The following is a 16,636-nucleotide window of genomic DNA, read 5'->3' as shown; positions in this document are numbered from 1 at the left end:
GATATCCCCTACTCCTCCTATTTTCTTCTGGTTAATTTGGTTGCGGGTCTCAAGACTGATTGAACTTGTACCTCGAGCACCCCTAAGAAGGGTTTTTGTGATTGCTTACCACAGATGATCCTGATGACACAGGCGTTGCAATGGAATATGTGGTGTCAATTTCCTATTAAAAAAAAAATAAGTATTTAAGTACATAGTCCAATACGAGTATAGATAATATTATAGTAAGTGGGAGAGCCATGCTTCGGCACAAATGGGCCGGCTCGACCGGATAAATACCACGTTCTCACAGAAAACCAGCGTGAAACAGCGCTTGCGCTATGTTTCGCCGAGTGAGTGAGTTTACCGGAGACCCAATCCCCTAACCCCTACCCTATTCCCTTCCCTACCCTCAACTATTCCCTTCCCTTCCCCTCCTTACCCTCCCCTATTACCCTATTCCCTCTTAAAAGGCCGGCAACGCACTTGCAGCTCTTCTGATGCTGCGAGTGTCCATGGGCGACGGAAGTTGCTTTCCATCAGGTGACTAGTTAACTCGTTTGCCCCCTTATTTCATAAAAAAAAAAGTTTACATCCTCACTATCCGAAACATCATTGTACTTGCGGTCCGTTTTTTCGTAATCTATACTTAATAACCCATAAATCATATCAAGATATAAAGTATTATTACGACTGCCAGAACATATCAGATAATTAGAATCACCGCGGTAGTAAACAAATATATGTTTGGAAGTCCGCCAAGCAAGGGCGAGTAACAGCATTATATAATATACAAACTTCGGATCTGATATCGAATACAACATTAGTATTATGACTGTATACGATAATATACTCAACTTTGATGATTTTAAACGATATATAACTTTTAACGAAATACGGGCAGGTTATTAACGATATACAGGTCAGACGTTTTAACGAAACAAATCCAGGCCTTAAACCATTCGTGGTCCACGTATCTTTTAAGAATTAAAAAGAAATGTATCGTTTTTAACGATATACAGACAATTTTACCAAATACACGCAGGTTAAGGCGCAATTTCACCAACGATTGTTAAACTTAATGAACGAAATAGTATCACGTTACCTCTTTCGTTTTTCATATGAATGAAAGAGAAGACATGACATTTTAGTAAGCTGTTAACACTGAGACGTTTGTGAAATTGGGCCTAAAGATGCAAAATCTTTTATCTTACACTAGATGAAGCCCGAAACTGCGTTGCAGCATTTGTTTACCGAAAGGAAACTGTTACGTCAATGAAACGCCGAGATCCCGAGCAGACTGATTTATTAATTATTCACAATTACCCACAATACTACAAGTACCCACATTATACATAACACCTCCCTTCTTATTATACACTACACTTAAACATAAAAACTAATTGTAAGATTAACGTTAGAAGTTATAAAGTTTAACAACCATATCAGTTTCATAAACACTAGGTTTTTCAATAAAATATCATAAAGTGAAATAACAGTAAAAGATAACAAATACAGGAATTACAACTGTTTATAATTATTAATGTAGGTTATTTACCAGCGAAAAGTTAATACATATAATTATTAAACAGCACGAAGGTACCAAAAAGGGTAGATTAGACGTACAATACTTATATGAAACTTATCTCTTATGCATAATATTATTTTAATTACCTTTACAACTTTTACAAATAACAATTTTATTTTATACTTATTTACCTAACTTTATCTATTCTATCTAAGTAAATATTTTTTAATACTGTTGTCATTGCAGAGATATTAGAGTACTGTTTATTAACTTATGTTATATTTTTATTTATTTTTTGCAAGCATTGCATAGCCGCCTGCCGTCGGATGCGACCCCTAGATTCTCCCGGAGGTGACGGGACCTCATCTAGGTCATCCCTCGCCAAGTTGGACACCGGCGGGGACCGAACACCGGTCGCAGACGCCTCCTCGTATTCATCTCCACTATCCTCCCCCTCGACGTTCACTTCCGGCCCATCGGGTGTTTTAATTTTGGTCAAAGAAAAACGCGATGGACGACTTTTATTAGCCACTAATTGGTCTATGTGCCTCTTATGCACCTGGCCGTCGTTCGCTTTAACCGCATAAGACACGGGGCTCTCTCGGTCGAGCACGACGCCCTCGGACCATTTCCGGTTGCGGCGGGAGTAATCTCTAAACAGGACGGCATCCCCGGGCGCGACACCCCGCGGGCGGGCGTCGCGGCGCCGCTCGCTGACGAGCTGCCGGTCCCGGACCAGCTCCTCCGTGTCGGGGCGCAGCAGGCGCCCGCGCAACCGCCGCCCCAGCAGTGCCACGGCCGGCTCGCGACCGGTCGTGCTGTGCACAGTATTCCTATACGTAAATAAAAACCTACTGAGAGCGGTATCATCATCTACGTTATCGACGATAGCCTTTTTTAACGCTCGTTTTACCGACCGCACGGCATTCTCGGCCGCGCCGTTGCTGGCGGGGTGGTACGGAGCGGTAAGCGTGTGCCTGATTCCGTTTCTTTTAAAATAAACCGCCAACTCCGCCGAAGTAAAAGGAGGCCCGTTGTCGCTAACGACTCTTTTCGGAAGGCCGAAACGAGCAAATATTTTTCTAAAACTAGAAATGAGCATCGCCGCGGACGTGCTACCGCCTCTCTCGGCCTCGATCCACTTGGAATGCGCATCGATAATAATAAGATAGTACTTGTTATTGAACGGTCCTAAATAATCGACGTTGAGACGCGACCACGGCTCGGCCGGCCAGGGCCACGAGTGCAGCGGCGCGGGCGGCGGCGCGGGCCGGACCGCGCGGCACGCGGCGCACTCCCGCGCCATGCGCTCGATGTCCTCGTCCAACGTACTCCACCACACGTAATTACGAGCTATCTGTTTCATCTTTACTATACCGGGATGCCCTTCGTGAACCTCCTGTAGAACCGAACCTTGCAAAACTGTATGTATTATCACCCTGTAGCCCCAAACTAGGCAACCCTGATCCATACTGATATTTTCTTTTCGCAAAAAGAAAGATTGAATTTTTTTATCGACCATCGTGGGCCAGCCGTACATAACATAGCCGCATACCTTACTCAGTATGTCGTCTTTCGCCGTCTCAATTTTAATATCCTTAAAACTGAGCGGGAAATCTTCTTCGACGAAATTTAAGTAGCTAGCCGCCTCGGCCTCCCGCTCGTTTCGACCGCTCGACGAACTCAAGGGGAGACGTGACAGCGCGTCGGCCTGACAGTTATCAGCCGATCGCACGAATTCTATAGTGAAATTGTAGGCGGCTAGTATCACTGAGTAACGTTGAAGCCTACTAGCTGCGGTCGTCGGAATGCCCTTCTTCTGACCGAAGATATAACTGAGCGGCTTATGATCGCTCCGTAATATGAAATGTCTCCCGTATAAATATTGATGGTGCTTCGTCACCCCGAACACGATAGCGAGAGCTTCCTTATCGAGTTGGGAGTAATTGCGCTCGGCCGCGTTGAGCGTCCGCGAGGCGCAGCTGACGGGTCGCTCGCGACCGTCCGCGCCGCGCTGCGCCAGCACCGCGCCTAGACCGTACGCGCTGCTATCCACCGAGAGGACCAGCGGCAACGCCGGATCGTAATGAGCTAGCACCGGGGCGCTACTCAGCACCCGTTTTACCCTATTGAAAGCCGTCTCGCAGTCGTCGGTCCACGACCACTCAGCGTCTTTCTTAAGCAGGTCATACAACGGTTTTAAGATGTCACTCATATTTGCACTAAACTTCGCATAAAAATTGACGAGACCCATGAAGCTCTTCAACTGCGTGACGCTGACGGGCCGGGGCGCCTCAACGATCGCTTTGATCTTTTTGAAGTCAGTGTGCAGACCGTGCTTATCTATATTGTACCCTAGGTACGTTACGCTATCTTTAAAGAATTGACATTTGTCAAAATTAATACGGAGTCCGTTTTCTCGGAGTCGGTGTAGAACCGCCCTTAAATTTTTAAGATGACTTTCTCGGTCTTTCCCTGTGACGCATATGTCATCAGCGAACACGGCAGTAGACGACAATCCACTCAGCGTCTCCTCCATGATTTTTTGAAAATTCTCGGGAATACATTTTATGCCGAAAGGTACCCGACGATATACGAACGTTCCTACGTGCGTAGTGATGGCAGTCATCGCCTGAGACTCCTCATCGAGGAGACACTGCTGGAAAGCATTGGACAAATCGAGCTTCGTGTACTGCTCCCCGCCGCCTAAAGCAGAAAATATTTCCTCGATTCGCGGGAGCGGATAGTGGAAATCTTTAAGAATCGGGTTAATAGTAATTTTATAATCGCCGCAAATACGAATACCCCCGTTTGATTTAACGACAGGTACGATAGGAGTCCCGTAGTCCGAGCGTTCTACCTTATAGATAACGTCCTCGCGCTGCAGCCGATCGAGCTCGTTCTCAACGCGCGCGCGCAGCGCCAACGGCAGGGGCCGGGCTTTTATAAAAACCGGTTTGCTATCTTTTAAATGTAAGCGAATACGCGATTTAAAAGTACCTAATCCCTCCGCAAAGACTTCAGGAAATTCTTGTTTTAATTTCAAAGCTATCGAGTCGCTATCGGTCGTATTAATGTTGTGACATTCTACGATACTTAATTTTAATTTTTTAATCCACGTCCGACCCATCAGAGGCGGGCCACCGTTCGCCACGACGTACAGCTGAAGCTCCGCCGAGTTACGTCCGCAACGCACATTAACATTAATATATCCGAGAGTCTCGATAGTATCTCCAGTATAAGATTTTAAAATTAAAACATTTTTATGCAGTTTTATGTTTCGAAAATATTTATCGTAAAACTTTTGCGATATAGCAGATATTCTACTTCCCGTATCGATTTCAAATTTACACTTAAAATTATCATTAACGATCAATTTAATATAGTAGGGCCCGTCGCTGTCGCCCCCCGACACTAAGTTATAAAAGTAGTTTTCTTCCTCCTCGCTATCACTGTCAACATTATTAATAAAGTACTGACCTTTCGAAGTCGACATACCGGAGGATCGATCGTTATCACTCCTGTTCAGGCACATCACCTTTAAGTGACCTTTGACACCGCACAAATCACACGTAAAGTTTTTATATCGACACTTATTCGGCGCGTGAGTAGCCTTCCCGCAGCGTGCACACGGCGCCCGCGCACCGCTCAGCCCCGCACCGCCGGAACTCGGACCCGCGCGGCCGCCGCCCGGCGCCGCACCACCACCGCCGCCCGCGCCGCCGCGCCCGGGCGCTCGCACCCGCACCTGGCCGCCGCCGCTGACGCGGTGCAGCGCGTCGTGTCCCGCGCCTCCTCCGCTTGCCGAAGAGCTCGCCGTGATCGCGTGCCTCTCTGCCGCCTCGAGCGCGCTCGCCAGTTCCACGGCCCTCTTGTAGTCGATGTTTTTCTCCGCGAACAATCTCGAACGCATTTCCTCGCTGTATAATCCGGAAACGAACTGATCTCGAAGGTTCTCTTCGAGCTTCGCCCCGAAGTTACAGGTTTTAGCCAAATGCTTTAATCCTTGAAGGTACAAGCGAATGCTTTCTCCCTGCTGCTGCGTTCTTTGTCGAAAAATATGTCTCTCGGCTATCTCAGACTTCTCAGGCTCCAGATGAACTTTGAGAAGAGTAACGAGTTCATCGAACGTTTTATTTTCAGGATGAGCGGGGGAACACAAATCGCACAATAGATTGTAGCACTCACTACCTACTAAGGTTAACAACGTGGCCACGTTGTTAACTTGAGACTGTCATCGATTTTGTTTAGCGAGATAAACTGATTTACGCGACGCACATAACTGTCCCAATTTTGTGATTCCACGGAAAACGGTTCAATTTTACCGATAGGCATTATTACCACGAATTGCACTTATAATTTATAGCAAATACCGACTGCGCCAATGTTACGTCAATGAAACGCCGAGATCCCGAGCAGACTGATTTATTAATTATTCACAATTACCCACAATACTACAAGTACCCACATTATACATAACAGAAACCATACATTTATCCCCAACAAAAACCACCCTATGTCCTTTCCCGGTATATCAAGTATCTGCATACTAAATTACATCTCAATCGGTTCAGGGGTAACCGTGAAGAAGTAACAGACTGAGGCAGACACACTTTCGCATTTATAATATTAGTATGGATGTTAAAACGTGAATAATGCGGTTAGCAAATCATGGACTAACCTGACTGGTAGCGGTGAAAATAAAATAGTTTTACCTTAAAGGTTCAATTCCGTGCATCGCGACTGTCGTAAGCCGCGCGCGGCCTACGACTGTCGTTGGCCGCGCGCGTCTGTCTATTGTCGCGAGCGGCCGACGACAGTCGTAGGTCGCGCGAGGCTTACGACTGTCGCGATGCACGGAATTGTACCTTAAATGAAATAAAATACTAATGAATGTATTTTAGTTGCCGATTGAATAAACTAGATTTTCATACAATATGTATTTACTGCCAAGCTTGCAGGAGACGGGAAATATGATTTTTTTTTAATTATAACAATATACTATCTAGTTTTTATTATCGTAGATACTATCAAAGATTTTATGTTGTACCTATACGGATAAAGTAGTTATTTTAAAACAATTAAGCGTAATTAATATAAGAAACACATAATATAGGTACATTGAACTATTATTTCATAATAGTTTAATGTAATAGGTACGATATAAAAAAAAAACCCGGAAATGTTAATTATTCTTTCAAATAATTCGCAACGAAGTTTCCATGGAATATTCGGCATCGCACAACAGCTTTTGTTTTACACAATATAATGAAAACGTTTATCTCTCACGCTTTTCGGAGGTGCACAAAAAGATACCATTATCAACAAATATGAACTGCGCTTAAGACGGGAGGCGCTTTTGTATGAGAACATCGCTGCAGCGCATTCAAAGCCTGTTTTTAGGGCGCATACAAAATTCATGTCTGTGAGGGTACCGTGAAAGCGTTATGTGCACTCAGCGCTGAATGCGCTGAATACGGGTGACCCGCTGGCCTATTCAGTGGAAAGAATGCAATTAAATTTGCGTAAAAATTCACGTTAATACGCGCTTTTATTACGATGATTGAAAGTAAATGAATCTGTCATGTTTGAGTATGAATGAATGGCAACGATAAAAAGTGCTTATTTTGAAACCATGATGAATAACGTAGGAGAGCCATGCTTCGGCGCAAATGGGCCGGCTCGACCATAGAAATACCACGGTCTCACAGAAAACCGGCGTGAAACAGCGCTTGCGCTGTGTTTCGCCGAGTGAGTGAGTTTATCAGAAGCCCAATCCCCTACCCTATTCCCTTCCCTACCCTCCCCTATTCCCTTCCCTCCCCTTTTCCCTTCCCTTCCCTACTCTACCCTATTACCCTATTCCCTCTTAAAAGCCCGGCAACACACCTGCAGCTCTCTGATGCTGTGAGTGTCCATGGGCGACAGAAGTTGCTTTCAATCAGGTGACCCGTTTGCTCGTTTGCCCCTTTATTACATAAAAAACAGAATAACGATATTGACGCGATGCTGCAAAGTAGTTATTCAAAATAAACTTTACTAACTTGTCACTAAAATAAATTTCCGTGCGCAGCGCTGTAGAACGCGCTATTTTTATTTTTATTTCGGGATAAAAAAAGTTGAATGTTGAAATATAATCATAAAAATTCAACGCCACGTTTCGTTTCGTCTCAGTGTGACCTATAAATTAGCTTACATCTCATATTACTGAAAACAATCTAACAATAAAGTTATCTATTTTGTGTTGCTTACACGGTCATATTTAGTTTCATTACTTTTACAGCACTGGGAGAAACCACTGTACTCGTACTTGTAGGATTCATTATATTTGTGCCGATAAAGTATGCAGAGTTTATGAAGAGCAGAATAAAAAGTTGCGATCAGTAAAAAAGGATTAGACTTGTATAAAGCTGAGCCACTCAGATGGCGTTGTAAAAATATAAAAGTTACTTTTTGCTCGCGCCGTCTTCGCAGCGATGGGACTGGAAATGAAGCAAAATTAAATTACTGCCAGCAGTCGTAAGAAAACAAGCTATTTTTAAACTAACATCCCAATAAATACTGTAAAATACAATGCAGCAAAGGTGCATTAAGCATTTTATGAAGCTTAAGGCTAATAAACGTAATATTTTTTCAGACATAATTAATGCAGTCTAATATTATGTTCATTAATGTTATTTTAAAATATTTATAATAAAATTGTATGATAAATCATACAATTTTATTATCGTCAAAATTATTATGAAGAAACAAATGTTTCAAACGGAAATACGAGGCTTTGGCGTTAGCAATTCTCGGAAGCAATTTTGTAAGTGACATTAAAGAAAATTTAATTTTAAAGAGCATTCATTATAGCTAATTAATATTGCTATTTATAATCCAATATAAATACTGCTTTGATCCAATGGTCCCATCGAGCATCAATAAGGATAATATTTAATATTATGTTATAAATCAATGTAGTTATATTTTATACTTTTTATAAAATAGTAGCTATACCTACTTCTTATAAATGATAACGTGCTACAGGAGCACTACAGGAGCTCTAAGGAAAGTAAGTAAGTGCCCTTGAAACTATTCTCAGTACCCGTATTAAGTAACAAAGTAAATATATACATTATTCATTATAACATTAGCATATCGTCGTATCCTACGAATAAGGGCGCTATTGCAAAACCCCTACTTTACAGGAGAAGGTTTTTTGTGTTTATTTCAAAATATTATTAAACAACTTTTAGAAATTAATTATGAAATTATCGCATAACTACATAGCGGTTGCTATGAAATTTTAAATAAGACGTTTAATTTGATATTTCGGGTATATTTGTCCCTTATTTCTTTTTTCGGCGGGGTAAAATAAGTCTCATCACACACAAGCAACGTTATGCCTTTTTTGTACGGATTCAACGGGGTCTTAAGCGCATTTATGTCTTTCTACTGATCATTATCAAATAATTTTCTTTTTAAAACTACATTGAAAAATCGGCCAAGTGCGAGTTGTATTCGCGCACGAAGGGTTATGTACCATTATAGAGTAAAAATAGCCAAAAAATTGTGTTTTTTGTATGAGAGTCCCCTTTAATTTTTTAATTTATTTTAATTTAGTCGTTAATTATTATTAAAGTATAAATACAACGGAATATTTTTCAAAAGCTCTTTTAATTGACAGATCGCTGCTATTATTGACAGAGCAAAAACTAGAAAAAATCACGTTTGTTTTATGGGGGCTCCCAAATACTAATTTATTTTGTTTTCAGTATTTGTTGTTATAGTGGTGGTAGCAGATATAATCAATTTGTGAAAAGTTCTTGAGATAGAGCCTGGAGACAAATGGACAGACAGACAGACATCGAAGTCTTATTAATAGGGTCCAGTCTTTACCCTTTGGGTACGTAAACCAAAAAAACAATATAAATAGGTATATGAAAAAAATATATAAGTACATTAAAGTTAAAAAAAGGAACGTTTTATATTAATTCTCGACCCTGAAAGCAATCACAATAACTATTGGTTCCGTATAACGTGATAAGACTTCGCAGTTTTATGACAGTTATTTTAAATTACCAAATATCATTATAACTAACGACTATTATAATATTAGTTAACTTTTATGACAATTAGATTATCAAAGAGCCAGCGATAGCCAGTTTTTTGTCATTTTATAAAAGCTGAAGCTGTTTTCCTATATGAACGCCAATACTTTGTATTTTAAATCAAATTCTTTTAAAATGAGACGATATACGACATCCCTCGTGTCCTTTCGTAATAGTGTGATGACCGATGATACATCATCAGCACAGCTCAAGAGAATATGTACTCAACATTTTGGGTACGTTCAGTTACTAACAGTTTGTCCTATAAACCAAAAAAAAATAATAGTAACAAAAAAAAAGTTTCGTTACACTCACTCTCAATACACCAAATCTCTTTTCCTAAATGTTTTAATAAAAACTAAACTTTTTTTTCAATTCCTTCATGCACCGGGGAGTGTTTTCGTTTCCTAGAATCTAAAAATACGAAAAAAAAACTCAAATTGTATTGTGGAATATTATTTTATATGTAAATACTCTTGTAGCACACTACATTTAACTATTTTTCTATACTACGGAAAAAGCCACAAAGTTCACTGCGGCTTTTTAAGAAAATTAAAACAAAACGTTATAAACTTTCAATTATATACTTCTCGAAATGGTTAGTAAATAAAAGGTAAATTCATATCATAATTTTGCTAAAAATAACTGTTTAACTAAAGAAAAATAAAAGAAATAAATTTCGTACATAGAAAAAGGCCACAAAAGCCATTAGGGCAAACGATTCCTTAGTACTAGTACTTAGAGACAATTCCGTGGAAAAAGGCCACAGACGCAATAGTGTCTTTTTTCCAGGTAATTACTTTTAAGAATGTAAAACATATTTTGTACTTACTGTGTGTTCCCTTTAACGGTTAACACAACGTAATTTAAACAAGGAACAGTGCAATGACGCATAACACGAGTTCGCGGAGTAATGGCGGGGTGGCGCGAGCGCCTCGTCCCCGCCCCGCGCGTACTCTCATGCACTCAAAGAAAACGGTCACGGAAGCCTTTGTTGCTTTTTTCGGCGGGGAATTTAAGAGCTAGCAAGTGTGGCATTTTTTTAAATTTCATTTACTGGTTATTAAAGTTAGCTTTTAGTATTTTTAACTGAAGGTTATAGATAATGAGCTACCGATTTCGATTATGCAATAAAAATAAAAAGCAATAGTGACCAGGGCGCCCTTATTCGTAGGATACGACGATATCATCAATCAATGTATTACTTAATACATTATGAGTCAATCTCGAGACATAAGGAAACACAATCGCTAAAATGTTTCGAAAAAAATAACAATAAATGCCCAGAATAGCTGAAACACGTGTAAGGAAATTTAGTTAAAAATAATGTAAAAGAAATGTCGAGAATCAAGTTTGCGAGTGCGGGAAATAATAAAAAAAGTTTTCCGAACTAAACTTGTCAAGGAATATGGAATCTCATAAGAGCTTTTCCCTGTCGCTTCGATATTATGCAGCGTGTGATTTTTTCATTTTGGTCACAGAAATTGTTTTTACACCTGTAAATTATCATAAATAATCAGGGCGAGCGACGCAAGCCCTAGTATATCCCACAAACTATAAGCTTTTCAACAAATTATCCGCCTATGCCAGGAATGGCAAATTTTGAGCACGCTACTGATAACAAAATTATTATAGTAATTATTCTACAACCAAACGTCAATAACTTGACGCTAACGGCTAGGAGCATTATATTTTGGGGTACACTTCGCGGAAAAACTATCACGCCTATTGATTTGTACTTAGTAATTTTATTTATATGTAGATGTGTTACCATCAGTCAGTCAAGGTGTGACGACGCGAGCTCTCACAAAGCTCGGCTTTTAGCTAGTTATAAATTAATTGGATATTAGGGTATTGGCCATTGGGTAACAAGTTATTTTATACTTTATTGATACGGTGTTGGTACACCATAACAATATTTAGATAGGTACTAGTTTTTTAGTTTTTATATTTTAGGGTTATAAATAATTTAATATTTCTGGATAACCTTTTAAAATATTTTAAATAATACTTGTTAAAAACTTTTTTTTGATCTTCTTGTTTCATACTTCTTCACAATTGAATAGTAAATTATCTCACTTAATTAAATCATAATTTATTATTATTCATGCTTTAATCGGCTCTAATAACGATCTTGCGTTGTCTTAATTAAATTAATTTTGCTTTGTGGATGCAAAATCTAGGAATTCATAAATCTATAAAATCGTTTTCATAGTTTTCATAAGTCATGATTAGATGAAGTGGGTAAGTGACATTTTGATTTTTTTTTCTTTTTTTTTCATAAATGGAGGCTTAAGTGTCTGAACCATAAAATGCCGAATTTCCGCCGCGGAACTTCGGCATGGTGTGTTTAGATACTTAGGACCAAGAAAATGATTTGAAATAAAAAAATGTTGATTTTATGTAATATCATCATTCATCATCTGGCTAATATAAATATATTATTCGAACCGACGACGCCGGCGACGATGCCTCCGTGGTCTAGTGGCATAGAGCGCGGCTCTTGACTCGGAGGTCGAGGGTTCGATTCCCGCGTTGGAAACTTGTTACTTCCAAGTTTGGTTAGGACAATGCAGGCTGATCACCTGATTGTCTGACAAGTAAGATGATCCATGCGTCGGATGGGCATGTAAAAAGTCGGCCCTGCGCCTGATCTCTCGCCAGTCGTGTCGGTCTTCCGTCCCACTGGGTTATGAGAGTAAAGGAATAGAGAGTGCTCTTGTGTGCTGCGCACACACTTGGGCACTATAAAATTACTCCTGCGTAGCTGGCCTGGTTTCAATGAAATCAGGCCACCGTCACTGAAACCGGTGTCGGAGCTATTATTATTATTATTAGCCAGATTATGAAGTAGGTAAGTTAAGCGGTTTGTTCAAATAATAAGGGAAAAAAATGAGTAGTTATCCTTTTGTTATAAAATGTTACTTAGCCACTTCATTCACGCATATTTTTAGTCGAGTCACGTTTGAATCTTGCAAAATTAATAAAAGGGTCTAACGAGAAAGCACCACAACCGCAAGAATCCATTTCAAGAATTAAGTAGTTATAAGTTTTGTATTATAATACATACTTAATTATCTATTCATTAATTATTAATCCATACAACTATTATAAATGCGAAAGTGTGTCAGTCTGTCTGTCTGTTACCTCTTCACGCCTAAAGCGCTGAAACTATTATGCTGAAATTTAGTATGGATATATTTTAGTCCCGGGAAAGGACCTAATATACTTTTTATCCCGAAAAAATGTACAGTTCCAGAGGGATAAACGAATTATGGCACAACGAAGTTGCGGGCGTTAGTAAAATATAATATTACGAACTTTATGTGTAAAATATTAAGGAATATATTCTTAACTCATAGGCTGCCTTCACATTGAATATGAATTAATATACTGAATAAAAAAAAACCTTTGATAAAAAATTATTATGATATTATGCTGACATTCAATTACCGCTAAGTGAAAAGTCACAGGGTAAAGGCCCTGTTTTGTATTAAAAAAACAGTTGACAAGGAAGAAGGTTAAGGGCGTTCCCTACGGAGAATCCGTAATTTACCGTATTTAGAGGCTTAGAGCCTTATAAACTCATAAATTGGAACCTACAGAGTTATAACAAAAATACAGCAATAACCTTCAGTATCTTAACATTCCTTTCCACGTTTCAAATTTTCTATTTTCGTTTATTATACTGATGATATCAGCTTTCAAAGTAAAGCCAATTTATTAAAATTCAAGCATACATTCAGCATCTCCTTAGTATTTACAAATTACTTTTATTTGAAACACACGCCAATAGATCGACAATATCATAAACTACATATTCCCCGTTTTAATTTTTTTAGGTCAATTTTGAAGTAAGATAAGTAAAAAAATAGGGTTTTGTTGCGATCTCGTTAACGCGGCAAATGTATGGCCAAAGTTGTTTGCTCGGGGGACGGCCTTAATAACAATGTTCTAAGGCTAAGCGGAAAAAATAATACTGTGTATTGTGTACAATTAAAAAAGGAAAAAAAAATACGCGAGCCTCTTTTGTCTACTAACAATAGGGACTAATTAAAGAAACTCATCAAGAAAAATTGACTTTTGTGTGCGTGCGTGCGGTAACCCATCATCCCGTGGAACATCTCTTTATAGTAGGGGAGGCCGAGAGGGGATTTCGCGACCTGCTCGAGGATGTCAAACTAAGGGTGAATTCAGACCGCATCGCGACGCGTAGATGCATTTCTAAATTTGTACTGAATTGACAGAATTCGTGAGCGTGAGACGTCTGCAAATCTGTCAAGACCATACAAATTTAGAAATGCATCTACGCCTCGCGTTCTAGTCTGAATTGGGTATTGACTCTAAGCATGTATATTGTACAGGCTTCCCACATGTATCTAGTTATCATGGTGTAAAAATCAGATTTCTTAGTTGGTACGTTAAAAAAAGTTATTTTCAGGTATTGAAATGTCATCGGATCTGTCGGATAAAGATACGAGTAGGGGTATAAGGGGTAATATTAAGTTACCTACCCCAAAGAAGCTTACACCTAAAACACAGATGATATTTAAAATTTTTAAAGACTGTTAGCTCTCCACGGCGCTCGAGTAACTTACGAGCAAACGGGTCACCTGATGGAAAGCAACTACCGTCGCCCATGGACATTAGAAGAGCAGCAGGTGCAACGACAAAAATAGCACATTCGCCTTCCCTACTATTACTTATAGGGTGAATGCGACAAAAACATGCTATCAGGTTGTAAAGACCGCTATCGCACTTTTATGATTTTATTTCCTGTTTTCGCGAGAATTTATTTGGCGTTGCAGCGCATGGCGAAACTTTGCAGTTGTCTGACGCCGTTTAAAAGTTATGCGTTTATTGGTTCACAAAGCAACCATTGATTATGTTTACCAACAATGAATTTTAGGTAAACTATAATATTATTTAGAATAATATTATATTTAGGCAAACTACGCCTGAAAGTGCAACGTATCTATTAAAGTGTTATGACTAAGCGACGTTACATTATTACGGGTACATAACTATATTCATACTACTCGTATTAATATAAATGCGAAATGGGTTCGTCTTTCTATCTAGCTGTCCGTCTGTCTGTCCGTCTGTCTGTCTGTCTGTCTGTATGTCTGTTACCTCTTCACGCCCAAATCGCTGAACCGATTTTGCTGAAATTTGCAATGGAGATACTTTGAGTCCCAAGAAAGGACATAGGATACTTTTATCCCGGAAAAAAATATGATTCTCGGCGATAAATAAGTTTAGGTTATCTAGGTTATCTAGGTCTATAGGTTATCTAGTCTATACTTCTATACTAATATTATAAATGCGAAAGTATGTCTGTCTGTCTCGCTTTCACGCCAAAACTACTCAACCGATTGTAATTAAATTTTGTAAATAGATAGTCTAAACCCTGAGGAAGGATATAGGCTACTTTTTAACTGGAAAAAGGGGTTGTAAGGGGGTGTTTTTTTTTATGAGATAAGGGGGCAAACGAGCAAACGGGTCACCTGATGGAAAGCAACTTCCGTCGCCCATGGACACTCGCAGCATCAGAAGAGCTGCAGGTGCGTTGCCGGCCTTTTAAGAGGGAATAGGGTAATAGGGGAAGGTAGGGATGGAAAGGGAACGGAATAAGGGAGGGTAGGGAAGGGAATAGGATAGGGGATTGGGCCTCCAGTAAACTCACTCACTCGGCGAAACACAGCGCAAGCACTGTTTCACGCCGGTTTTCTGTGAGGACGTGGTATTTCCCCGGTCGACCCGGCCCATTCGTGCCGAAGCATGGCTCTCCCACGTTTATGCATAAATTTGTTCAAATTAAGTAAGTTTCAAAAATTCATAACAGACGGCGCCTATCGCGTTAGCGCTTACTCAAACGTTTTTCTATAAGAGGTGGTGCCATATTAAGTTAAGTTTTTCGATTCTTTCGATTGATATACACGTTTTGAAATAACTCACTACTCAGTACTTTATCTATGCAGTGACGTAACCTTAAACCTATCAATGATAAATAGTTTATGAGTAAAGCTAAAGTTGTGTAATGGAGGGCTAAATAAGCTTTAAATTTTGGCATAAATAAAGTTTAATTAAAAAAAAAGAAATGCACAGCTGTTTTTGGGTATTTTGATTTAAGGAGTACCAGGGTTTTAAAAAGCTTTTAAAGACACCAATTTTGTTGACACCACGCGCTATAAAATGTAGTCCACGCGGACGAAGTCGCGGGCAACAGCTAGTTAAGATATAAATTAATAATTAAATACCTACAAAGTCATTCTATATAATATTATCCAGTTATTGTCTTCAACCGAGGTTTAACGTCACGCAACTAACGCTGCGGTGTTTCACTAACGAGACGCCTTTCAATTAAAACTCTACAATTGTGACGTTTGACGTGGCGACGGCAAACGTCACAATTGTGGCTGTCACTGGCTCTTGGGTTATTATAATTTAAAACGCTTTATACATAAAGTTGGCGAACTTTATATATTTATAAAGTGTTTTAAATTATAATAACCCAAGAGCCAGTGACAGCCAGGCTTTCGTCATTATATAAAAGCTGAAGTTAGAAGCTGAAGACCTGTTTATGGCTCCTATAGAGGTAGAAACGACCATCGACTATGGAGTTTGGTCGCGGTTAATTTAGGAGGTATCCAGATCTGAAGGTCTACCTGACCTTCGACAAAGCGAGAAACCCAATTTTTATCTTATTCTCTTGGGGGTAACGGTAGGAATCTCGTTTGCCACTGCCAGACATTTTTGACAGCTGCTTCAGACTGCCAGACCACCTTAAAGTCTTAAGAAACTTTAAGGGTGCGAAGTTACTAGTCATTCCTACCTCTATAGCTTTGTCCACACTGTGCATTTTTCTGTTCGTCAAGGGCATGCGTTATAGCGCAGTCAACAGCGAGTGTGAGGCATGCCCGCGACGCATGCCCTCTGACCGTATCCAAAACTTCAAAAATGACAATATTGGCGTAGCGTTTCTTGAGGCATTCAATTATTGAATGCGCCAATATGAAAGTTGATGACGAAAATT

General features: G+C 39.7%; 1 protein-coding gene across 1 annotated transcript; it reads right to left on the bottom strand.

Moving 5' to 3' along the window:
- Positions 1 to 1,778: 1,778 nt before the first annotated feature.
- LOC121728162 (uncharacterized protein K02A2.6-like) lies at positions 1,779 to 5,961 on the bottom strand. The gene is given in 2 exon segments (XM_042116284.1): positions 1,779 to 5,729; positions 5,732 to 5,961. Coding segments are annotated over 2 exon segments (4,062 nt in total). The 5' UTR covers positions 5,843 to 5,961.
- Positions 5,962 to 16,636: the final 10,675 nt, after the last annotated feature.

Source organism: Aricia agestis, chromosome 6 (genome assembly GCF_905147365.1).
Source record: "Aricia agestis chromosome 6, ilAriAges1.1, whole genome shotgun sequence".
Lineage (NCBI taxonomy): Eukaryota > Metazoa > Arthropoda > Insecta > Lepidoptera > Lycaenidae > Aricia > Aricia agestis.
This window is presented reverse-complemented; position numbering and strand designations above follow the sequence as displayed.